A 24251-nucleotide genomic window follows, 5' to 3' on the forward strand; every position below is an offset into this window, starting at 1 on the left:
AAAAATCCACGTAGGCTCCAAAAATTAAAAAAATATTTTTCCACAAAACGCGGACTTTTAAAAAAATGTTTTTGGCATTTTTTTTTATTTATTTTATTAGGATTCCATAAAAAAGTAGAATTTGTAGTTTTTTTTAATAATCCAAAAAATGGGGTGCTAATCCCTGACACACAGCCAATTTGTTTAACAAGGCTAAGCAGATTAATACACTTCAGACTTAAAGTTCCACACAATGGATAAGGGGGCGTTGCCATTGGTTATGGAGAATGGAAGTGGTTGGGGGAGAGAAACGTAGTGGGAAGTAAACGAAACACCCTCATTGACCTGATATGCATACAACTAGAGACGAGTGATGCCGAAAGAATGAATGACATTCATAGGCGAGGATATACTCAAAATGTATTTTATTAAAAAAAATCAGACCACAATCACCTTCGGAGGACATTAAATAATTTACGTATGTATCTATTTTTAATTTTTTTTTCGAGTTAACATTTTTATTATCCCTTTTTATTTCAAATCGATAAATTTAAATTTCAGCGGCAAAATGCAGGTGTTCATAAAATAAGTGCGGAACGCATTGTCCGTAGGGTAATGATATTCCATGGTAAAGTTCCTGACAATATTTGCCACCGTTATTTCCAATTCCATGTCGACAATACGTTTACCCAAACACGAACGGGGTCCAAAACCAAACGGCAGGAAAATAAACGGATTAATGTTCCTCGCAGAAACCGTCTCCATACCAGGTTCCACAGAACGTAACCAACGTTCGGGTATAAATTCCAAGGGGTTCGAGAAATATTTCTCCTCATGCAGCAGCATATTGGAGGCCATAAAGACATTGGTACCTTTCGGTATCTGATAACCGCTTAAACTTAAATCTTTTGCGGAAATCCTAATGTTACCAAACACCACGGGATAGATGCGCAAAGCCTCCTTTATGCAGGCTCTTAGATATGGCAGATTTGCCATATTTTCTATGGTGAAATCATTTGCATTTCCAATATTTGTTAAAATTTCCTGGCGCAACTTCTCCTGTTTCTCAGGCGCTTTGGCTAGACATATAAATATTGCCGAGAGCACAGTTGAGGTTATTTCCACACCTCCCATCAGCAAATCAATGGCTGTAATTATGGCCATTTTACGATCCAATTTCAGTAACTTTTCCAAAATACTTTTCTCTTCTCCGGCGGGATTGGGATTTGCCTCCAGCCTCTCTAAAGTTTCCCTAACATATTTATTGCAGATCTCATAGACCACATCCATGGCCTTTTCGAAACGTTTATAGGCTGGGGTCTTGATGTAACGATATATGGACGGTTGTATACCCAACTCATAGATAGCATCACCAAAGGTAAAGAGGTTATCAAAGAGGGCTTTGGCTTCTTCGGAGAGAGGTTGATTTTGCAATAAACCCATACGCTTGTCGAGAGCAATGTGGGCCACTGATTCCATAGATAAACGATTTATGTCGTAAATAAAGTTGGACGGAACTTCAAGAGTTTGGGGATCACGTTGTTGGCGTATTCTGTAAATGAATCGGATGGGGAGTTTGAGGGGGAGTTGTTGGTTGTAATGTTTTATTTGTCTGAGTTACCTTTCAATAAATTCCGCATTAATTTTCTGCAGGGGTTCAATATAGAGCTTCGTGTTTTTGTGTTGCATTATCACCGGGTTGACCATGTGGCGAAATTTTCCCCAATTTTCACCGCTGAAAAGAAAATTAAAAAAAACATTTATTTTGCGATATATGTTTTAAAAGAACCTTCCGCGGTTTTTTATACCATAAGAGAACCTTCCGCGGGTCATCTATGCTAAATAAGACCCTCTCGGGGTTCATCTGCGCTATAGAAGACCCTCTTGGGGTCTATACTATAGAATAAGCTTCCGTGGGTCATCTATACTATAGAATAACCTTCCGTGGGTCATCTATACTATAGAAGACCCTTCCGCGGGCCTTCTGTGCTATAAGATACACTTTTGAGCGACTTCTATTCTATAGAAGACGCTCCCACTGGTCATCTATACTATAGAAGACCCTCCCACTGGTCATCTATACTATAGAAGACCCCTCCGCGGGTCATCTATACTATAGAAAACCATTCCGCGGCCATTCTGTGCTATAGGAGACACTTTCGAGCGACTTCTATTCTATCGAAAACCCTTCCGCGGGTCATCTATAATATAGAAGACACTTCGGCGGGTCATCTATACTTTTAAAGACCTTTCCACGGGTCATCTATACTATAGCAGACCCTCCCACAGGACATGTGTCCTATAGAAGACCTTTCTGCGGGTAATCTGTAATATGGAAGACCCTTCCGCGGGTCATCTATTCTATAGAATACCCTTCCACGGGTCATCTATACTATAGAAGACCGTTCCACGGGTCATCTATACTATAGAAGACCCTTCCACGGGTCATCTATACTATAGAAGACCCTTCCACGGGTCATCTATACTATAGAAGACCCTTCCACGGGTCATCTATACTATAGAAGACCCTTCCACGGGTCATCTATACTATAGAAGACCCTTCCACGGGTCATCTATACTATAGAAGACCCTTCCACGGGTCATCTATACTATAGAAGACCCTTCCCAGGTCATCTATACTATAGAAGACCCTTCCACGGGTCATCTATACTATAGAAGACCCTTCCACGGAACATCTATACTATAGAAGATCCATCCGTGGGTCATATATACTATAGAAAACCATTCCGCGGGGATTCTGTGCTATAGGAGACACTTTCGAGCGACTTCTATTCTATCGAAAACCCTTCCGCGGGTCATCTATAATATAGAAGACACTTCCGCGGGTCATCTATACTATTAAAGACCCTTCCACGGGTCATCTATACTATAGCAGACCCTCCCACAAGACATGTGTCCTATAGAAGACCCTTCTGCGGGTCATCTGTACATCTATGCTACAGAAAACCCTTATGCGGGTCATCTATACAATAGAACACCCTTCCGCAGGTCAGCTATACTATAGAAGACCCCTCCGAGGGTCATCTATACTATAGAAGACGCTTCTGCGGGTCATTTACACTATAGAAGGCACATCCTCGGGTCATCTGTACTATAAAAGACACTTCCGCAGGTCATCTATACTATAGAAGATCCTTCCGCGGGTCCTGACTGTCTTCTATGGTATAAATGACCCGCGGAGGGATCTTCTATAGTATAGATGACTCGCGGAAGGGACTTCGAGAATAGAAGTCGCTCAAAAGTGTCTCTTATAGCACAGAAGGCCCGCGGAAAGGTCTTCTATAGTATAGATGACCCGCGGAAGGGACTTCTATCGCATAGATGACCCTAGAAAGGGTCTTCTATCGCATAGATGACCCGCGAAAGGGTCTTCTATCGCATAGATGACCCGCGGAAGGGTCTTCTATCGTATAGATGACCCGCGAAAGGGTCTTCTATCGCATAGATGACCAGCGAAAGGGTCTTCTATCGCATAGATGACTCTCGGAGGGGTCCTCGATAGTATAGATGATCCGCGAAAGGGTCTTCTATAGTATAGGTGACCCGCGGAAGGGTCTTCTATGGCATAGCTGACCCGTGGAAGGGTCTTCTATGGCATAGCTGACCCGTGGAAGGGTCTTCTATAGTATAGATGACCCGCAGAAGGGTCTTCTATGGCATAGCTGACCCGTGGAAGGGTCTTCTATAGTATAGATGACCCGCAGAAGGGTCTTCTATGGTATAAATGACTCACGGAGGGGTCTACGATAGTTTAGATGACCCGCGAAAGGGTCTTCTATAGTATAGATGACTCGCGGAAGGGTCTTCTATAGCATAGATGACTCGCGAAAGGGTCTTCTATAGCATAGATGTCCCTCGAAAGGGTCTTCTATAGCATAGATTAACCGTGGAAGGGTCTTCTATAGTATAGGTGACCCACGGAAGGGTCTTCTATGGCATAGCTGACCCACGGAATGGGTCTTCTATAGCATACATTAACCGTGGAAGGGTCTTCTATAGTATAGGTGACCCGCGAATGGGTCTTCTATCGCATAGATGACCCCCGAAAGGGTCTTCTATAGCATTGATGACCCGCGAAAGGGTCTTCTATAGCATAGAAGACCCGCGAAAGGGTCTTCTATCGCATAGATGACCCGCGGAAGGGTCTTCTATAGCATTGATGACCCGCGGAAGGAGTTTCTATCACATAGATGACCCGCGAAAGGGCCTTCTATCGCATAGATGACCCGCGAAAGGGTCTTCTATCGCATAGATGACCCGCGGAAGGGTCTTCTATCGCATAGATGACCCGCGAAAGGGTCTTCTATAGCATTGATGACCCGCGAAAGGGTCTTCTATAGTATAGATGACTCGCGGAGGGGTCTTCTTTAGTATAGGTGACCCGCGAAAGGGTCTTCTATAGCATAGATGACCCGCGAAAGGGTCTTCTATAGCATAGATGACCCGCGAAAGGGTCTTCTATAGCATAGATTAACCGTGGAAGGGTCTTCTATAGTATAGGTGACCCGCGCAAGGGTTTTCTGTCGCATAGATGATCCGCGAAAAGGTCTTCTATAGCATTGATGACCCGCGAAAGGGTCTTCTACCGCGTAGGTGACCCACGGAGGGGTCTTCTATCGCATAGAAGTCCCGCGAAATGGTCTTCTATCGCATAGATGACCCACGAAAGGGTCTTCTATCGCATAGAAGTCCCGCGAAATGGTCTTCTATCGCATAGATGACCCACGAAAGGGTCTTCTATAGCATAGATGACCCGCGAAAGGGTCTTCTATAGCATTGATGACCCGCGAAAGGGTCTTCTATAGTATAGATGACCCGCGAAAGGGTCTTCTATAGCATAGATGACCCGCGAAAGGCTATTCTATGGCACAGATGACCCGCGGAAGGGTCTTCTATCGCATAGATGACCCGCGAAAGGGTCTTCTATCGCATAGATTACCCGCGAAAGGGTCTTCTATAGCATAGATGACCCGCGAAAGGGTCTTCTATCGCATAGATGACCCGCGGAAGGGTCTTTGATAGTATAGATGACCCTCGAAAGGGTCTTCAATAGCGTAGATGACCCGCGAAAGGGTCTTCTATCGCATAGATGACCCGCGAATGGGTCTTCTATCGCATAGATTACCCGCGGAAGGGTCTTTGATAGTATAGATGACCCGCGAAAGGGTCTCCAATAGCATAGATGACCCGCGAAAGGGTCTTCTATCGCATTGATGACCCGCGGAAGGGTCTTCTATCGCATAGATGACCCACGAAAGGGTCTTCTATAGCATAGATGACCCGCGAAAGGGTCTTCTATAGCATAGATGACCCGCGAAAGGCTATTCTATGGCACAGATGTCCCGCGGAAGGGTCTTCTATAGTATAGATGACCCGCGAAAGGGTCTTCTATAGTATAGATGACCTGCGGAAGGGTCTTTGATAGTATAGATGACCCGCGAAAGGGTCTTCAATAGCATAGATGACCCGCGAATGGGTTTTCTATCGCATAGATTACCCGCGAAAGGGTCTTCTATAGCATAGATGACCCGCGAAAGGGTCTTCTATCGCATAGATGACCCGCGGAAGGGTCTTTGATAGTATAGATGACCCTCGAAAGGGTCTTCAATAGCATAGATGACCCGCGAAAGGGTCTTCTATCGCATAGATGACCCGCGAATGGGTCTTCTATCGCATAGATTACCCGCGAAAGGGTCTTCTATCGCATAGATTACCCGCGAAAGGGTCTTCTATAGCATAGATGACCCGCAGAAGGGTCTTCTATAGTATAGATGACCCGCGGAAGGGTCTTCTATAGTATAGATGACCCGCGGAAGGGTCTTCTATAGTATAAATGACTCTCGGAGGGGCGTTAATAGTATAGATGACCCGCGAAAGGTTCTTCTATAGTATAGATGACCCGCGGAAGGGTCTTTAATAATATAGATGACCCGCGAAAGGGTCTTCTATAGCATAGATGACCCGCGAAAGGGTCTTCTATCGCATAGATGACCCGCGAAAGGGTCTTCTATCGCATAGATGACCCGCGAAAGGGTCTTCTATAGCATAAATGACCCGCGAAAGGGTCTTCTATCGCATAGATGACCCGCGAAAGGATCTTCTATCGCACAGATTACCCGCGAAAGGGTCTTCTATAGTATAGGTGATCCGCGGAATGGTTTTCTATCACATAGATCACCCGCGGAAGGGTCTTCAATAGTGTAGATCATCCGCGGAAGGGTCTTCTATCGCATAGATGACCCGCGAAAGGGTCTTCTATCGCATAGATAACCCGCGAAAGGGTCTTCTATCGCATAGATGTCCCGCGAAAGGGTCTTCTATCGCAAAGATGAACCGCGAAAGGGTCTTCTATCGCATTGATGACCCGCGAAAGGGTCTTCTATCGCATAGATGACCCGCGAAAGGGTCTTCTATCGCATAGATGACCCGCGGAAGGTCTTCAATAGTATAGATGACCCGCGGAAGGGTCTTCTATAGTATAAATGACTCTTGGAGGAGTCTTCATAGTATAGATGACCCTCGAAAGGGTCTTCTATAGTATAGATGACCCGCGGAAGGGTCTTCTATCGCATAGATGACCCGCGAAAGGGTCTTCTTTCGCATAGATGACCCGCGGAAGGTTCTACTATCGCATATATGACCCGCGGAAGGATCTTCTATAGTATAGATGAACCGCGGAAGGGTCTTCTATAGTATAGATGAACCGCGGAAGGGTCTTCTATAGTATAGATGAACCGCGGAAGGGTCTTCTATAGTATATATGACCCGCGGAAGGGTCTTCTATCGGATAGATGACCCGCGAAAGGGTCTTCTATCGCATAGATTACCCGCGAAAGGGTTTTCTATAGCATTGATGACCCGCGAAAAGGTCTTCTATAGTATAGATTAACCGCGGAAGGGTCTTCTATTGTATGGATGACCCGCGAAAGGGTCTTCTATATATTAACCGTGGAAGGGTCTTCTATAGTATAGATGACCCGCACAAGGATCTTCTATAGTACAGATGACCCGCGGAAGGATCTTCTACAGTATAGGTGACCCGCGAAAGGGTCTTCTATATTACAGATGGCCCGCGGAAAGGTCTTCTACAGTATAGGTGACCCGCGAAAGGGTCTTCTATAACATATATTATCCTCGAAATGGTGTTTTTGTCATAGATAGCCCTCGAAGGATCTTTTTTCGCATAGATGGCCCTCGAAGGGTCATTTGTCGAATAGATGACCCGCGAGAGAGTCTTCTATAGCATAAATAAATCTCGAAAGAGTTTTCTATGGCATATACATATGTCTTCTATAGCATAGATGATTTGTGAAAGTTTCTTCAATCGCATAGATGACCCGTCAAAAATTCTTCAATCGCATAGATGACCCGCGGAAGGGTATAGCATAGATGATGAATAAATAATAATATTGAACTTACCTCCCCGCTACTCCCAAATATTCATCCGTATACATAGAATTCTTTCGCGACAAACGATAATGGGTTACAGCTTCCAGTCCTGGTCTTGCGGGATATGAACCTTCGGTGCGAAACACTTTTTCATGATCCGACAAATTGAAGGTTACCAAATTCGTGGGTAGACCAAACATTCCGGGCAGTAAATAAATGTCACCATAACGTTGACGACAGATACGCATTACTGCGTCAAAAGGTTTGCCATGAAATTCTCCACCTTTCAGGAAACCGCGAACCAATTGGAATTTTGTGGGACCTGGTAGGTTTTCGTAGGGCTTAGCTTCTTGCCATTCTGTTTCTAAAGTTTCCGGCAGAGACTTTTCAACTCGTCTCTGTGGATTCTGTGAGAGAGAGAGAAAAAAAATGTTTTAACCATTAAAGAGGGTGGCCAGTAACAGAATTGAGAATTAGGTCTCAAAGCTCACAACATTTTATAATTATTAATAATTAATTAATAATATTAACAAAACTTATTGTTATGTTATTAATTTATCTCTTACCTTAACCTCCTCTGCTGCTGTTGTATATTGCTTCGAAGCCCCCTTGAAAATATTGTAGCTATGACGTAGCCTTAGTACATTCTTCGCCAGCATTTTGTCTGCTTTGTTTTGTTTTCGTTATTCGTTGACTGGCAAATTTGGAAATAGATGAGGCTAGCACCTGCCCAACCGCAGTCTCAATACAAACTGAGTTGCTATGAAACTGCACTGGACAAGCGGCTTGTGTGGGCTTGTGTGTTGTTCTCTTCTTCTATCTCTTCTGTGGCTACTGTTTTGGTAATAAATTTACCTTTATCAATTGAAATAGGGAGATATTGAATCGGCAATGCCTTAAAATATGTGATACGGATAAGCAACCTAAAATAACAAAGAATTTATCAGAAAAAGTTTCTACGTCTAACAGTGGCATAAGTTTTGCTTGAGGTTATCATCAGGTTATCAATGAGGTAAGGTTTTGAGTGGCAAAGGGGTTTCAATTAGGCTCATCTCTCTCCAACTAGCTCAGAATGACCACAAGAAGTAATTCGGCAAATTTCAATTCCGTTTCGTTCCCTTCTAGTGTTCCTGAAACACTTCGTCAAAGACTTCAAAACTTTTTTCAAAACATTTTTTTTTATTTTGAAACTTGAGATGAATAATTTCAACAAAGAATCGCTGACATCCTCATCGGGAAGTTCGCCCCAGCAAATGAAACATTCCTTCCGTTCCGTGCAAACCCTGTCTATACAAAATCTTCAATTCCCATATTCTCCAGAAGAAAAAGCAGGAGGAGTTAACAAGCCCCCCTACAAAGTGAAATGCCAAAAGAATTTGCACCAACAGGTCCCCTCCAAATCAAGTGGCAGTAGCAAAGAACGAGGTTATGATTTTACCAGTTCCACAAATTCCAATTATAGAAATGCTCTCTTCAGCGTTCCCAAGAAATTTCGGGCCAAATGTCCCTCAAGCTCCGAAGAAAAGGAAGCACAGCAAGAAGAATTCAGTTATAACCAACAAAACTCCAAAGACTCCCTACCCAAGAGACAAAGCAATGAAGAACTGACCACCTCACAAAAACTCTACGACTCCCAACATGCCCTCACCGAGAAACCGCAACACTTAAAAGGCCCCGAATGGCGTAAACCCTGCAGTGCCAGTTTTGTACCGGGAGTGCAACGTAAATTTATTGGCCACTGTCCTCCCAATATCGAACAAATTGCCAAAATGTCAAAGACACGCCAGAAATTCTTTCTCACACAAGATCCTCGGAAGACCCATTGCCTGGTTAATCCCGAAACATTCGATACCAAGGCATATTCCAAAGAGAAGGAATTCCAAACGCTGACACAAATGGTGAAATATGGCCAGAATACTTGTTCAGCTGGCGCAGGAGTTGCATCGGAGGCCTCGGAAGACTCATTCATTTGTGAAGTTATTGATTTGGAAAATCCTCTGAAGTTGGATTTCCAAGGTTTGGATTATAAAAATACCTATCAACAGGATGAACAGGATTTGCAAAATCAGAGAAACTATCGCCAAATGGAAAGGTACATGGAGAGAAGGAGAGTGAAGAAGCAAACACAGTTGGATGTTGATGAAGAATTGCATCAGGAACGTTTGAGGGTAAGTATTTTGGAGGGAGGACATTTAAAATTCGATAGGAAACCCCAGGCGGGGTCTTTTATTTCACAGAAGTCCCCTCCCGCAAGTCATCTATGCTACAGAAGGCTTTTCCAAGGGTCGTTTATGAAAAGGGGGACCCTTTCGCAGATCATGTCTGCTATGGAACACCTCCTCGGATCTTGCATGCTAGAGAAAGCCCTTGCGCAGGTTATCTATTTTACAGAAGACCCCAGAGGATTTTCTGTACTGTAGAAGCCACTTCCGTGAATCATTTATACCGCAGGACATCTATGCTGTAGAAGCCAGTTCTGTGGGTCATCTGTTCAATAGGGGCCCCTTCCGCAGGTCATCTATGCTATTGAAGATTCTTCCGCAGGACATATATGCTATAGAAAACCCTTCCGCGGGTCATCTGTGCAAGAGAAAACCCTTCCGCAGGACATCTATGCTGTAGAAGCCCCTTCCGCAGGGCATCTATGGTATACAAGCTCCTTACGGGGGTCATCTGTGCATTAACAGACACTTCCGTAGGACATCTATGCTATAGAAGACCTTTTCTCAGGTCATCCGTGGAATGAAAGCAATAAAAAACCCCTTCCGGGTCACTTGTGCAATAGCAGCCCGTTCTGCAGGATATCTATAGAAGACCCTTCCGCAGGTCATCTATATTATATAAGACCTTTCCGAAGGTCATCTATATTAGAGAATACCCTTCCGCGGGTTATCTATATTATATAAGACCATTCCGAGGGTCATCTATATAATATATGGCCATTCCGAGGGTCATCTATATTAGAGAATGCCCTTCCGCGGGTCATCTATACTATATAAGACCTTTCCGAGGGTCATCTATATTAAAGAATACCCTTCCTCGGGTCATCTATATTATATAAGACCTTTCCGAGGGTTATCTATAATAGCGAATATCCTTCATCGGGTCATCTATACTATATAAGACCTTTCCGAGGGTCATCTATATTATAGAAGACCTTTCCGAGGGTCATCTATATTAGAGAATACCTTTCCGAGGGTCATCTATATTAGAGAATACCCTACTGAGGGTCATCTATATTATAGAAGACCCTTCCGCAGGTCATCTATATTATATAATACCTTTCCGAGGGTCATCTATATTAGAGAATACCCTTCCGCGGGTCTTCTATATTATATAAGACTTTTCCGAGTGTCATCTATACTATATAAGACCTTTCCGAGGGTCATCTATATTAGAGAATACCTTTGCGAGGGTCATCTATATTGGAGAATACCCTTCCGCAGGTCATCTATATTATAGAAGACCCTTTCGCAGGTCACCTATATTATACAAGACCTTTCCGCAGGTCATCTATATTATAGAAGACCCTTCCGCAGGTCATCTATATTATATAAGACCTTTCCGAGGGTCATCTATATTAGAGAAGACCCTTCCGCAGGTCATCTATATTAGAGAATACCCTACTGAGGGTCATCTATATTATAGAAGACCCTTCCGCAGGTCATCTATATTATATAATACCTTTCCGAGGGTCATCTATATTAGAGAATACCCTTCCGCGGGTCTTCTATATTATATAAGACTTTTCCGAGTGTCATCTATACTATATAAGACCTTTCCGAGGGTCATCTATATTAGAGAAGACCCTTCCGCGGGTCATCTATATTAGAGAATACCTTTCCGAGGGTCATCTATATTATATAAGACCTTTCCGAGGGTCATCTATATTATATAAGACCTTTCCGAGGGTCATCTATACTATGGCAAACCCATCCGCGGGTCGTCTATACTATAGAAGACACTTTCGCGGGTCATCTATATTATATAAGATCTTTCCGAGGGTTATCTATGTTATATAAGACCATTCCGAGGGTCATCTATATTAGAGAATACCCTTCCGCGGGTCATCTGTATTATAGAAGACTTTTCCGAGTGTCATCTATACTATATAAGACCTTTCCGAGGGTCATCTATATTGTATAAGACCTTTCCGAGGGTGATCTATATTATATAAGAGCTTTCCGAGGGTCATCTATATGATACAAGACCTTTCCGAAGGTCATCTATATTAGAGAATACCCTTCCGCGGGTCATCTATATTATATAAGACCTTTCCGAGGGTCATCTATATTAGAGAATACCCTTCCGCGGGTCATCTATATTATATAAGACCTTTCCGAGGGTCATCTATATTATATAAGACCTTTCCGAGGGTCATCTATATTATATAAGATCTTTCCGAGGGTCATCTATGTTAGAGAATACCCTTCCGTGGGTCATCTATATTATATAAGACCTTTCCAAAGGTCATCTATATTATATAAGACCTTTCCGAGGGTCAGCTATATTATATAAGACCTTTCCGAGGGTCATCTATATTAGAGAAAACCCTTCCGCGGGTCATCTATATTATATAAGACCATTCCGAAGGTCATCTATATTATATAAGACCTTTCCGAGGGTCATCTATATTATATAAGACCTTTCCGAGGGTCATCTATATTATATAAGACCTTTCCGAGGGTCATCTATATTGGAGAATACCCTTCCGAGGGTCATCTATATTATATAAGACCTTTCCGAGGGTCATCTATATTACATAAGACCTTTCGAGGGTCATCTATATTAGAGAATACCCTTCCGCCCTTCTTTTCAAAGGAGAACCGAAGATTTTTACGGGTCTTTTTTCGTTGAGGACCGTATCATGGCTCTTCTTTCCCAAAAGAAAGGTCCTTCAGCGCTTCTTCTTTCCCATTTCCATTCTATAGAAAACCTCCCCTTTAATTCATTTCAGGTTCCCAGAGGATTCGATGTTCGAGATCGTGATCCACCACGCACGCCAACACCTCCACCTGAACCAATCAAATTGGGAAAAGTATTTCGTTCAGCTGAGAAGTCAGAAAATCAGCAAATTATTATAGAAGACCTTTCCGATGGTCATCTATATTATATAACACCTTTCCGAGGGTCATCTATATTATATATAAGACGTTTCCGAGGGTCATCTATACTATGGAAAACTCATCCGCGGGTCGTCTATACTATAGAAGACACTTTCGCGGGTCATCTATATAATATAAGACCTTTCCGAGGGTCATCTATATTATATAAGACCTTTCCGAGGGTCATCTATATTATATAAGACCTTTCCGAGGGTCATCTATATTATATAAGACCTTTCCGAGGGTCATCTATATTATATAAGACGAGGGTCATCTATATTAGAGAATACCCTTCCGCGGGTCATCTATATTATATAAGACCTTTCCTAGGGTCATCTATATTATATAAGACCTTTCCGAGGGTCATCTATATTATATAAGACCTTTCCGAGGGTCATCTATATTAGAGAATACCCTTCCGCGGGTCATCTATATTATATAAGACCTTTCCGAGGGTCATCTATATTAGAGAATACCTTTCCGCGGGTCATCTATATTATAGAAGACCTTTCCGATGGTCATCTATATAATATAAAACCTTTCCGAGGGTCATCTATATTAGAGAATACCCTTCCGCGGGTCATCTATATTATATAAGACCTTTCCGAGGGTCATCTATATTAGAGAATACCCTTCCGCGGGTCATCTATACTATATAAGACCTTTCCGAGGGTCATCTATATTATAGAAGACCCTTCCGCAGGTCATCTATATTATATAAGACCTTTCCCAGGGTCATCTATATTAAAGAATACCCTTCCGCGGGTCATCTTTATTATATAAGACCTTTCCGAGGGTCATCTATACTATATAAGACCTTTCCGAGGGTCATCTATATTATAGAAGACCCTTCCGCATGTCATCTATATTATTTAAGACCTTTCCGAGGGTCATCTATACTATATAAGACCTTTCCGAGGGTCATCTATATTATAGAAGACCCTTCCGCAGGTCATCTATATTATTTAAGGCCTTTCCGAGGGTCATCTATACTATATAAGACCTTTCCGAGGGTCATCTATATTATATAAAACCTTTCCCAGGGTTATCTATATTAGAGAATACCCTTCCGCGGGTCATCTATATTAGATAATACCCTTCCGCGGATCATCTATAGTATATAAGACCTTTCCGCGGCTCTTCTTTTTTGTAAAAGGCTTTCGCGGCTCTTCTGTTCCATAAAACAGCCTTTTCTTTTTCTTTTATTCCACGGGGCTCTTCTACTCCCTAGAAGGCTTTTCCGTGGGTGTTCTGTTCCACAGAAGATCCTTCCGTTTCTCCTCTCTTCCATGGAAGTCTCTTCTACCCATAGAAGACTCTTTAGCGGCGCTTATGTTTCATAGAAGAACCGTGAGCGCCTTATGTCCTATCCTGCAGAACTTCTGTTCTAAGAAAGACCTTTCGTGAGTTTTCTAACTTTTTTTCTCTCTCTGCAGGACTTCTATTCTAAGGAAGACCCCTCGTGATTCTTCTATACCATGGAAAGCCCTCCTGGGAATATTCTGTTTCATGAAAGACACGTCCGTGGGTCTACTATTCCATGGAAGAGTCTTTCGCTGGTCGTTTATTCAATAGAAGACCCTCCTATGACTGATATTCTGCAAAGAAGATTCTTCCGCCGCTATTCTTTCCCAAAGTAAACCCTTTCCGCGGTTTTCTTTTCCAAATAAGGCCCTTCCATGGCCCATCTTACCTTCCGCGGCACTCCTTTCCAAAAAAAGCCCTTATACGATGCTTCTTTTAGAAAGAGAAGAGTCGTCTTTTTCAAAGGAGAACCTTTTACGGGTCTTTTTTCGTTGAGGACCGTATCATGGTTCTTCTTGCACAAAGAAAGGTCCTTCCGCCGTTCTTCTTTCCCATTTCCATTCTATAATAAAACTTCCCCTTTAATTCATTTCAGGTTCCCAGAGGATTCGATGTTCGAGATCGTGATCCACCACGCACGCCAACACCTCCACCTGAACCAATCAAATTAGGAAAAATATTTCGTTCAGCTGAGAAGTCGGAAAATCAGGTAATTATTGAAATGGAAAAACAAAGGCGTGGCGAGCGTTATCGTGATCTTTATCTGAGGAAAAGGCAGAGGGAGGAACAGCAAACAGAAGAAGCCAAGCAGAGACTTAAAAATTGCCAAGAAAATATGGGATTAATTACAGCTGAGAGGCACTTTCAAGATATTGCCAAAAAGGCCAATGAGGTAAGCAAGAGGGCCTTGAAAAGGGAAGAGATCCACAAGGAGGCGGATGAAACTTTAAAAGAGGAGACCAAAGTAAAATCAAAGGCTGAGGGAGAGGAAAAGATGGCTAGGACTCCCTCCAAATCAAAAGGAAGTGGAGCCACGAAAGGACTTTGCCCTAACCAACGGTCTAAAGAAGTGGCGCCCAATGTTGGAATAGTTAAACCTGAACATCACCTGAAAGTCGGCAAGGATGGCAGTAAATTTATGTTAAGGGGCCAAATTTTGGTTGAGGATCCTTCCAAAATCAAAGAAAGTGAAGCCAAGAAATGCCTTAGTCGTGACCAATGGCTCAAAGAATTGGCGCCCAAGCGGTTAAAAGTCAAGCCAGATGTTGAAATAGGTCTGAAGAAATCTTTTAGTCCCGATGATCCCAATTTGATACTTTTCCAGCCGAAATTTGGCCACAAACCCCCCAAGGCAGAAACGTCCGCCGTTAAAGAATTTCGCCAGAAACCTCTTGGGCGCCACTATGACCGAGTTTTGCGTAAGCCAATGCGTTTTATGAAGCCTCGGTTGCGCTACAATGTCAAGAAGTTCAACTTGGTGGGTTATCGTTATGGAGATACGGCGAAGCATTTGGAACGCCTGCTCAAAGAGCATCGCGAAGAGAAATTCAATTGGAAATCGATTGATGAGTTCATAGCCAACCGGGAGAGGGAGGAGCAGAGGCGTTTGCAGGAAATGAAATTGAAGAGATTACAGTTAATGGGTATACCATGCAGGCCGTGGAGGAGAACTGTGATGCAAAGGAAATGTGAAGATTCTGAATCGGGCTCTGATGCGGATTGGATACCTGAAAAGGAGAAAGGGGAGAGTGGAGAAAGGTATAGAGATTTGAGGAAAATTATGCCGGTGAATAGGCGTTGCAATATGCCAGCCCCCAGGTTTCGTGAACCCACTTTGCGCCAACATCCCCAGCGCCCTAGGGACTATGAGGGGCAACGTGTACCCTCGGAAATATTTGATGAGGTTGTGAAAACCACCACCTTGCCTTTTATGTACCGATTGCCCAGTGATATTGTGGACCTGGCTAATGCGGGTTGCTCCGAAAAAAGACCCTATAGCGGATTTTTGGAATCTCGGCATCACCATGACCACTGGAATCCCACCCAAAATAAGTATGTGGATGTCCATTATCAACCGGAAATTGTTCGACCAGAGATAACAGAAATTCCCAAGAAGTCGCAGGGTCCGAAATTCAGGGAAGATGCAGATGACTACGAGGGGAAATTTCTAACTGCCCATCCACCTTGCGCGGAATATGTGGATAAAAATCTAACCATGCCGGAGTGGGATGTCGAAGAACTGATGGAAGATTTTAAGAAGCAAAGGGGAAAGGATGGCTTGGCAGAATCTACCATGGGTACCTTGAAAATTCCCAATCTTTGCCATGAAAATGATTTCATTTCCCGCTCCAGAGATCCCCAAGAATTGGAGGGTCTAGACTATCCCGGCAGAAGGGAGTATTTGGAATTTCTAAAAGAAATCAAGGAGGCCATAGGGGAGAGTAAGGCTTCAGCTAATGTCCCGGAACCTTTGCTTGAGGAACTGCAAGAGGATCTGAAAAGTATTGAAACGTGTCTAACTTCCCTCAGCAGTTCCCAGTGTACCAATCTGACCAATGATAGTGGTAGCTATCTTCTCATGGAGGGTCAGGAGAAAATTCCTTTAGATTTTATACGCAAGTCGCTGGTACCTTTTGAGGAGTTGCAAAGGTCACGTTTTCAAGCAGAACCCATAGATGTGGAACGGGAAGAAAACAATCCCTTTCGTGTCCTACCTTTTTCGGGTCAAAAGAAAGCCCAACTAGAACTGACCAGGCCAAGGGATAAGTTTTTCACCTTCAATAGCCGGCTGAGAAATGGTCTGCGATTGCGGCTGCAAGTACCCACCGCCGGAGAGCGGGGGAAGGAGGCAAATCTAATAGGTAAGGGTTCAAGGAAATATCCAGCCATGGTTGCCACAGATATTGATGAGAACTACGTGAATGTGGTCAGCAATCGTCCTGCGGTCAAAATGTTCAACTACAAATCTGCCCGATTTCTCATTAAGGATGCCCTGCGTTTGAAATTCGAATCCATGGTGATTCAGGATAAAATGGTTCACACAAAAATCTATGATCGCCTCAATGAGCAGCACTGGTCGCAGATGGAAGAACTGAAAATGTTGTACGATAAATTGTTCGACAAATGGGAAAAGGCGGAATATGATGCCTCAATGGCAGTGGTTTACAAGGTTAAGGCCTTCTATGATCAGACAGATCAGTTAAAAACCCAACTAAAGGCAATGGAAAGGGACCAGACGGCCCTAAATATGGACATTGTTTTCACCGAGGCCCATTGGGTCAGATGCATTATGCTGCAGAACTTCCACTATCTCCTAGGAGATCATGAATGGCGTTTGAAACATGATTGGATACATCGCCTAACCACAAATGAGGAAGAGAACTCCCATGTCAGCTCTTCCGAAGCATCCACAAATCAAACAGAAACCTCCGAAGAACCTGAAATCCAATTGGAAAACTATGAAGATTCCATCCTAAAAAGATCCAAGGTGAATATACGCCAACGTGACAAAGATGATGCCTGGGCCATTAAGCAATACTACGAGGAGGTGTATCTACCCAACAAGCATCCCAATTTAATTGTTTTCCCCAATCCAGAAGCTTTCCTCCAAGGTGTGGAACAGTTGAAGGCCAAAACTTTTGTTTTACTTTTGGAAATGCATTTCACTTTGGCCATTCACACCGAACTGCAAAATAAGTTAGAAACTTTCGAAGAATGGTGTTCGGAAGATTTGCGGGAAAAGCGTGAATATGTTTCGCGTAAATGTTCGAAGCTTTACTTCATGCAAGATCGTGCAGCCTGGTTGAGAAGTCGTGCCTTAATTGCCTTACAACGTCCCATAGAGGAGTCCTATAATGATGAAAGCTTCTTACGGGACTATGGCTTAATAAGTGAAGCTTGGCGCCGCATCGTACCCTCCAATGTTCGCGGTTCCAATGAGCAACTTGAGGCGGTGGAAATGGTGGCCATGATATCCGATGTTGTCATGGAATTGATTGGTAAGTAATAGCGCGCGGCCTATTGCGTCTTTGATGAAAGATAAGGCCTTTTATAGGCAACAGAGGCCTTCAGTAGGAGACAGAAGATATCATCTATGGAAGAGAGAAAACCTTTTGAAGTCTTCTTTAGGCAGGTCTTCAGTAGGCCACAGAAAATCTCTTGAGGCCTTCTACAGGCATCGGAAAACCTCCGGAGTTCCTCTGAAAGCAAAGAAAGACTTCATGAGGTTTTCTATAGGCAAGAGAAGAGCTCTAGAGGTCTGTTATAGCCAAATTGAGGTCTTCTAGAGTAGTAACAAGATCCTTGAGGTCCTCTAAAGGGATCGTAAGACCTCTCCAGATATTTTATAGATAATAAAATAACTCTTGTATGAGATAGAACGTCTCTTAAGGTCTTCTGTAGGCATCGAAAAGCTTTTGAGGTCTTCTATGGGGTCATCTAGAGAAAGAAAATACCTCTTGAGCCATCGGAAACCCCCCTTGAGATCTTCTATATGCAACAAAAGACCTCTTGAATTATTCTAATGGCATCGGATGACCGCCTGTAGGCTTCTATATGCAACAGAAGACCACTTGAGGTATTTTCTAGGCAAGAGGAGAGCCCCTGTTGTCTTCTAGAGGCATCATATAATATATTGAAATCTTCTATAAGCAACAGAAGATCTCTTGAGGTCGTCTAGAGGAATCCGATAATTTCTTGAGGTCTTCTATAGGCATCATAAGGTAGCTTTAGCTTCTAAAGTCGTCGGAAAACTTCTTGAAGTCTTCTAAAGGCATAAAAAGACCTCTTGAGGTCTTTCATATAAACCATAAGATCACTTCGGGTCTTCTCTATGTAACAGAAGACCTTTTGAAGTCTTCCAAAGGCATCGGAAGATCTTTGAGTTGTTATATTGCCGTCTGAAGATTTGAAAGAAAACCTCTTGAGATCTTCTAAATGCATTGGAAGAACTCTTGAGGTAGTCTAAAGGCATCGGAAGACTTATTGAGCAATTCTAAAAGTATCGGAAGACTTCTAAAGATTCTTAAGGTCTTCTAAAGGAATCGGAAAACCTCTGGAGATACTATAAAAGTAACGGACGACCTCTGGGTATGTTCTACTGACAATGCAGATATCTTGAGGTCTTCTGAACGTATCGGAAGACCGCTGGAGGCATCGGAAGGCCTTTTGAGGTTTTCTATGGGCAACACAAGGCATCTTGGATATCCAACATAAGACCTTTGATCTGTAACAGAAGACCTCCTGAAGTCTTCCAAAGACATCGGAAGAGCCTTTGAGGCATTATAGAGCCAACAAAAGAGCTCTTGAGGTCTTATATAGGATTCGGAAGACCTCTTGAGATCTTCTAACTGCGCTGGAAGACCTCTTGACGTAGTCTAAATGTATAGGAATACTTCTACAGGTATTCTATAGGCAACAGGGACATCTTGCGGTCATCTATGAAGCTATCGGAAGACATATTGAGCTATTTTAAAAGCATCGGAAGACCTCTTAAAGTCTTCTAATAGCATCTTAAGACCTCCTGAAGTCTTCTGTAAACAAAAAAGTTTCATAAAGCCTTCTTAAGGAATCGGAAAACCTCTGGGGGTACTATAAAAGTAACGGACGACCTCTGGATATGTTGTACAGGCAACGCAGATATCTTGAGGTTTTCTAAACGTATCGGAAGACCGCTGGAGGCCTTCTATAGGCACACGAAGACCTCTATAAGAAACAAGGTACCTCTTGAGGATTTCTAAAGGCAACAGATAACCTTAATGAGGTTTGCTTTAGGCAACAGAAGACTCCTTTAATTCTTCTATAGGCAACAACAGACCTCTTGTGGCAACAGAACATCGTTGCGGCCTCCTATAGATTACAGAGGATCTCTTGAGCTCTTTTAAAGGCATCGGAAGACTTGTTGAGCTATTCTGAAAGCATCGGAAGACCTCTTAAAGTGCTCTAAAGGCATCGAAAGACCTTTTGAGGTTTTCTATAGGCAACACAAGGCATCTTGGGGTCTTCCAATGGTGTCAGATGACATCTTAAGGTCTTCTATAGGGAACAGAAGACTTTTATAGGTCTTCTAAAGGCATCGAAAAATCTCTTAAAGGCATTGAGGGATTCTAAAGACGTCGGAAGATTTCTCTAGGTCTTCTAAAGGCATAAAAACGACCACTTGAGGTCTTTTACAGCCAACATATGACATTTGACCTGTAACAGAAGACCTCTTGAAGTCTTCCAAGGACATCGGAGTACCCTTTGAGCCATTATATAGCCAACAAAAGAGCTCTTGAGGTCTTCTAAAGGATTCGGAAGACATCTAGAGGTTTTCTGGAAGCATTGGAAAAGCTCTTAAGGTAGTCTAAATGCATCGGAATACTTCTAGAGGTATTATATGGACAACAGGGCAACAGGGACATCTTTAGGTCATCTGAAGGCATCGGAAGACTTACTGAACTATTCTAAAAGCATCGTAAGACCTCTTGAAGTCTTCTATAAACAAAAAAGCTTCTTAAAGTCTTCTAAAGGAATCGGAAAACTTCTGGAGATAGTACCTCCGGAGCTTTTCCAATTACAGAAGACTTCTAAATATGTTCTAGGGGCCACGCAGATATCTTGAGGGCTTGTAAAGGTATCGGAAGCCCGCTGGAGGCCTTCTATCGGCAGACGAAGACCTTTATGGGTTTTAAAGGCAACAAACGATATTTTGATGACTTCTGTAAGAAACAGAAGGCCTCTTGAGGTCTTCTATAGGAAGCAAGAGACCTCTTGACATCATCTTAAGTTATCGATGGACATCTTGAAAACTTCTAAAGGCAACAAATAACCTTTCTGAGGGTTTCTTTAGGCAACAAAAGACCTCTTGAAGTCTTCTACAGGCATCGGAAGACCTCTTGAGGTCTTTCGCAGGCAACAGAACATCTTTTAAAGCCTCCTATAGACAACAGAAGACCTCTTGAGACCTTTCTGAGGTTTTCTTTAGGCATCAAAAAACCTCTTGAAGTCTTCTACAGGCATCGAAAGACCTCTTGAGGTCTTTCTCAGGCAACAAAACATCTTTTAAGACCTCCTATAGACAACAGAAGACACCTTGAGATCTTCTATTGGCAACAGAAGACGCCTTGGGGTCTTCTAAAGGTATCAGAAGACATCTTAAGGTCTTCTATAGGGAACAGAAGATTTCTTGAGGTCTTCTAAGGGAACAACTCTTGATGTTTTCTATAGGCAACAGAAACCTTCTATGTCTTTTAACGGCAATCGACGTTTTTTAGAGGTCCTCTATAGGCAACAGAAGGCGTCTTGAGTTCTTCTATTGGAAACAGAAGACTTCTTAAGTTCTTCTCTAGGCAACAGAAGGTCTTTTGTCTTTTATAGTCAACCAAAGACCTCGGACGACGTCTTGAGGTCTTCTATAAACAACTAAAGACTTATATAGGTAACAGAAGACCTCTTATAGTCTTCTAAAGGCATCGGTAGCCCTCTTGAAGTCTTCTAAAGGCATCGGAAAATCCTTTGAGGTTTATATAGGCAAACAAGACATCTTGAGGTCTTATATAGGAAACAGAGAATCTCTTGAGGTCTTCTAAATTCATCGGAAGGGCTTTTGAGGTCTCCTCTAGGCAACAGAAAGTCTCTCGAGATCCTCTAAAGGCATCAGAAAATGTCTAGAGGCATGGAAACACGTCTTAATGTCTTCTATAGGCAACAGAAGGCCTCATGAGGTGTTCGGTACACCTCTGGGGGTCCACCAAAGTCATTAAAAGATTTTTTAAGGTATATTATAGGCAACGGGATACCTCTTGAAGTCTTCTTAAAGCAACAAAAGTCCTCTTGATGTACTCTAAAAAAATCGGAGTTCCTCTTGATGTCCTCTATAGGCGACAAAAAACCTTGAGGCCTTCTATAGGCAACCGAAGATTTCTTAAGGTCTTCTTTAACCAACAAAATATATCTTGAGGTCATCTAAAGGCATCGAAAGCACTCTGGAGGTCTTCTATGTACTTCTACTCGTATAATTTTCTATTAACATCCATATATTCTCCTTCTTATTTTCAGCAAAATTCGAAACAATACCCATGGAAGAAAGTTCCACCACCGAACAAGCCCTACGACGCCGCCGCAACTATTTACTTAAGCAATCGCAAAACGCTTGTCACATTGAGCGACGTATTGCGCAAGAAATGCAAAAAGTTCGCAGAAATCTTGAACCGGCACGGAAAACCAAACGCCCCAGCAAGCTACCTCGCCTATATCTGAAGAAACGACAAAAAACTTTACAAATCGCGGAAAAGAAAATCTCCGAACGGGCGAAATTTTTCTTTCAAGCATTCCACGAAGATGATGCAGATATTTTACAACCCGCGGAGGTGCGTGATAGCATTGCTCAGGTTGATGCAATACAGGAACAAATTGTCCCATTTTATTTTGATCATTTTCTCAAGCTAAACGGTTATACACCGAATTATAATTTTAAAACACAAATTGAAATGCGTGATGGTCCGGAGCTGGATCGGTTGAAAGTGCGTTCTGTGGTCCCTGAGATCCAGGAACGTTTAATGCAATGGGAACAAATGAAGAGGAAAATTATGGAAGATCATATTGCCCAGAATCCGAAAATGTACATTGATGTGGTGTGAGGGGGGAGGTGAGAGGAAATGAGGGATATTTTTTTAAATTACAAAATTAAAAAAATAAAAAATATTATTTTTAAATATTAAAATTTTACAAATTTCTATTTTTATTTTTATGGGAAATTTTTATTTTGATTAATTAATATTGAACTAAAATAAAAATTTCCTTATTATAGGCAACAGAACACCACTTGAGGCCTTCTACAGGTAACAGAAGGTCTCTAGAGGTCTTCTAAAGGCAACAGAAGGCCTCTGAGTTCTTCTATAGGTAACAGAAGACTTCTAGAGGTAGCAGAAGGCCTTTAAATGTCTTCTAAAGGCATCGAGGGACATTTTGAGTTCTTCAATAGGCAACAGGAGATCCCTTGAGGCTTTATCCAGGTCACAGAAGGCTACTAGAGGTATTCTATAGGTAACAGAAGGTATCTAGAGGTTTTTTATTAGTAACAGAAGGCCTCTAGAGGTCTTCTGCAGGTAACAAAAGACCACTTGAGGTCTTCTAAAGACAACAGAAGGGCTCTAGAAGTCTTCTAAAGGCAACAAAAGGCCTCTGCAGGTCATTTAAAGGCAGCAGTAGATTACTTGAGGTCATTTATAGGTAACCAAAGACCTAAAGACAACAGAAGGCCTCTAGAGGTCGTAGAGGTAGGTAACCAAAGACAACTTTAGGTATTCTATAGGTAACCGAAGACTTCTAGAGGTCTTCCATGGGTAACAGACGGCACCTAGATGTCTTTTATAGGTAACAGAAGGTCTCTAGAGGTCTCCATAAGGCATCGGGAGACGCCCTGAGGTCTTCCATAGGCAACAGAAGACCACTAGAGGTCTTCTATAGGTAACAGAAGATCAATTGAGGTATTCTGTAAGTAACAGAAGACCACTTGAGTCCTTCTACAGGTAACAGAAGGTCTGTAGAGGCCTTCTAAAGGCAACAGGAGGCGTCTGAGTTCTTCTATAGGTACCAGAAGATTTTTAGAGGTCTTGTATAGGTTACTAAAGGCCTCTAAAAGTCTTCTAAAGACATCGGGAGACAATTTTAGGTCTTCTAGAGGCATCGGGAGACTTTTTACAGTCTTCCATAATAAACAGGAGATCCCTTGATGCTTTATCCAGGTCACAGAAGGCCTCTAGAGGTATTCTATAGGTAACAGAAGGCATCTAGAGTTCTTTTATAGATAACAGAAAGCCTCTAGAAGTCTTCTAAAGGCAACAGTAGACCACTTGAGGTCATCTGTAGGTAACCAAAGACTACTAGAGGTATTCTATAGGTAACCGAAGACTTCTAGAGGTCTTCTATGGGTAACACAAGGCATCTAGAGGTCCTTTGTAGGTAACAGAAGGTCTCTAGAGGTCTTCATAAGGCATCGGGAGATCACTTGAGGTCTTTTAGAGGTAACAGAAGACCATTTGAGGTCTTCTGTAAGTAACAAAAGACCACTTGAGGTCTTCTGTAGGCAACAGAAGACAACTTGAGGCTTTATACAGGTAAGAAAAAGCCTCTAGACGTATTCTATTGGTAACGGAAGGCATCGATAGATCTTCTAAAGGTATCGATAGGCCTCCAGAGGTCATCCATAGGCAACAGAAGACCACTTAAGGCTTTCTATATGTAACAGAAGACCATTTGAGGTCTTCTGTAGGCAACAGAAGACGACTCGAGGCCTTCTACAGGTAACAAAAGGTCTTTAGAGGTATTCTAAAGGCAACAGGAGGCCTCTGAGTTCTCCTATAGGTAGCAGAAGATTTCTAGATGTCTTCTATAGGTAACTGAAGATCAATTGAGGTATTTTGTAAGTAACAGAAGACCGCTAGAGCCCTTCTACAGGTAACAGAAGGTCTG

The 24251-nt window shown here is 42.6% G+C and overlaps 2 protein-coding genes across 2 annotated transcripts; one reads left to right on the forward strand and one right to left on the reverse strand.

Moving 5' to 3' along the window:
• Window positions 1-436: 436 nt before the first annotated feature.
• Window positions 437-8142, reverse strand: LOC141400671 (probable cytochrome P450 12c1, mitochondrial). Its single transcript, XM_073980038.1, has 4 exons — window positions 7956-8142; window positions 7420-7796; window positions 1601-1714; window positions 437-1531 (listed from the first exon to the last, which is right to left on the reverse strand). The coding sequence occupies exons 1-4, from the start codon at window positions 8046-8048 to the stop codon at window positions 511-513; spliced, it is 1605 nt and encodes a 534-aa protein (XP_073836139.1). The 5' UTR covers window positions 8049-8142; the 3' UTR covers window positions 437-510.
• Window positions 8143-8539: 397 nt separating this feature from the next.
• On the forward strand, window positions 8540-22492 carry LOC141400634 (uncharacterized). Its single transcript, XM_073979927.1, has 3 exons — window positions 8540-9557; window positions 14395-17797; window positions 21837-22492. Exons 1-3 carry the CDS (start codon window positions 8586-8588, stop codon window positions 22415-22417), a joined length of 4956 nt encoding a protein of 1651 aa, XP_073836028.1. The 5' UTR covers window positions 8540-8585; the 3' UTR covers window positions 22418-22492.
• The last annotated feature ends 1759 nt before the right edge of the window (window positions 22493-24251 follow it).

Source organism: Musca autumnalis, unplaced genomic scaffold (assembly GCF_047663935.1).
Source record: "Musca autumnalis isolate F117 unplaced genomic scaffold, ASM4766393v1 scaffold_4, whole genome shotgun sequence".
Lineage (NCBI taxonomy): Eukaryota > Metazoa > Arthropoda > Insecta > Diptera > Muscidae > Musca > Musca autumnalis.

Coding starts and splice junctions, on each gene's coding strand:
- LOC141400671 (XM_073980038.1), bottom strand. CDS start 8,048: ATGCTGGCGAAGAATGTACTAAGGCTACGTCATAGCTACAATATTTTC. Junction 7,797..7,955: donor CAGCAGCAGAGGAGGTTAAG/GTAAGAGATAAA, acceptor TCTCTCTCACAG/AATCCACAGAGACGAGTTGA. Junction 1,715..7,419: donor TATTTGGGAGTAGCGGGGAG/GTAAGTTCAATA, acceptor TTTTCTTTTCAG/CGGTGAAAATTGGGGAAAAT.
- LOC141400634 (XM_073979927.1), top strand. CDS start 8,586: ATGAATAATTTCAACAAAGAATCGCTGACATCCTCATCGGGAAGTTCG. Junction 9,558..14,394: donor TGCATCAGGAACGTTTGAGG/GTAAGTATTTTG, acceptor AATTCATTTCAG/GTTCCCAGAGGATTCGATGT. Junction 17,798..21,836: donor TGTTGTCATGGAATTGATTG/GTAAGTAATAGC, acceptor TCTTATTTTCAG/CAAAATTCGAAACAATACCC.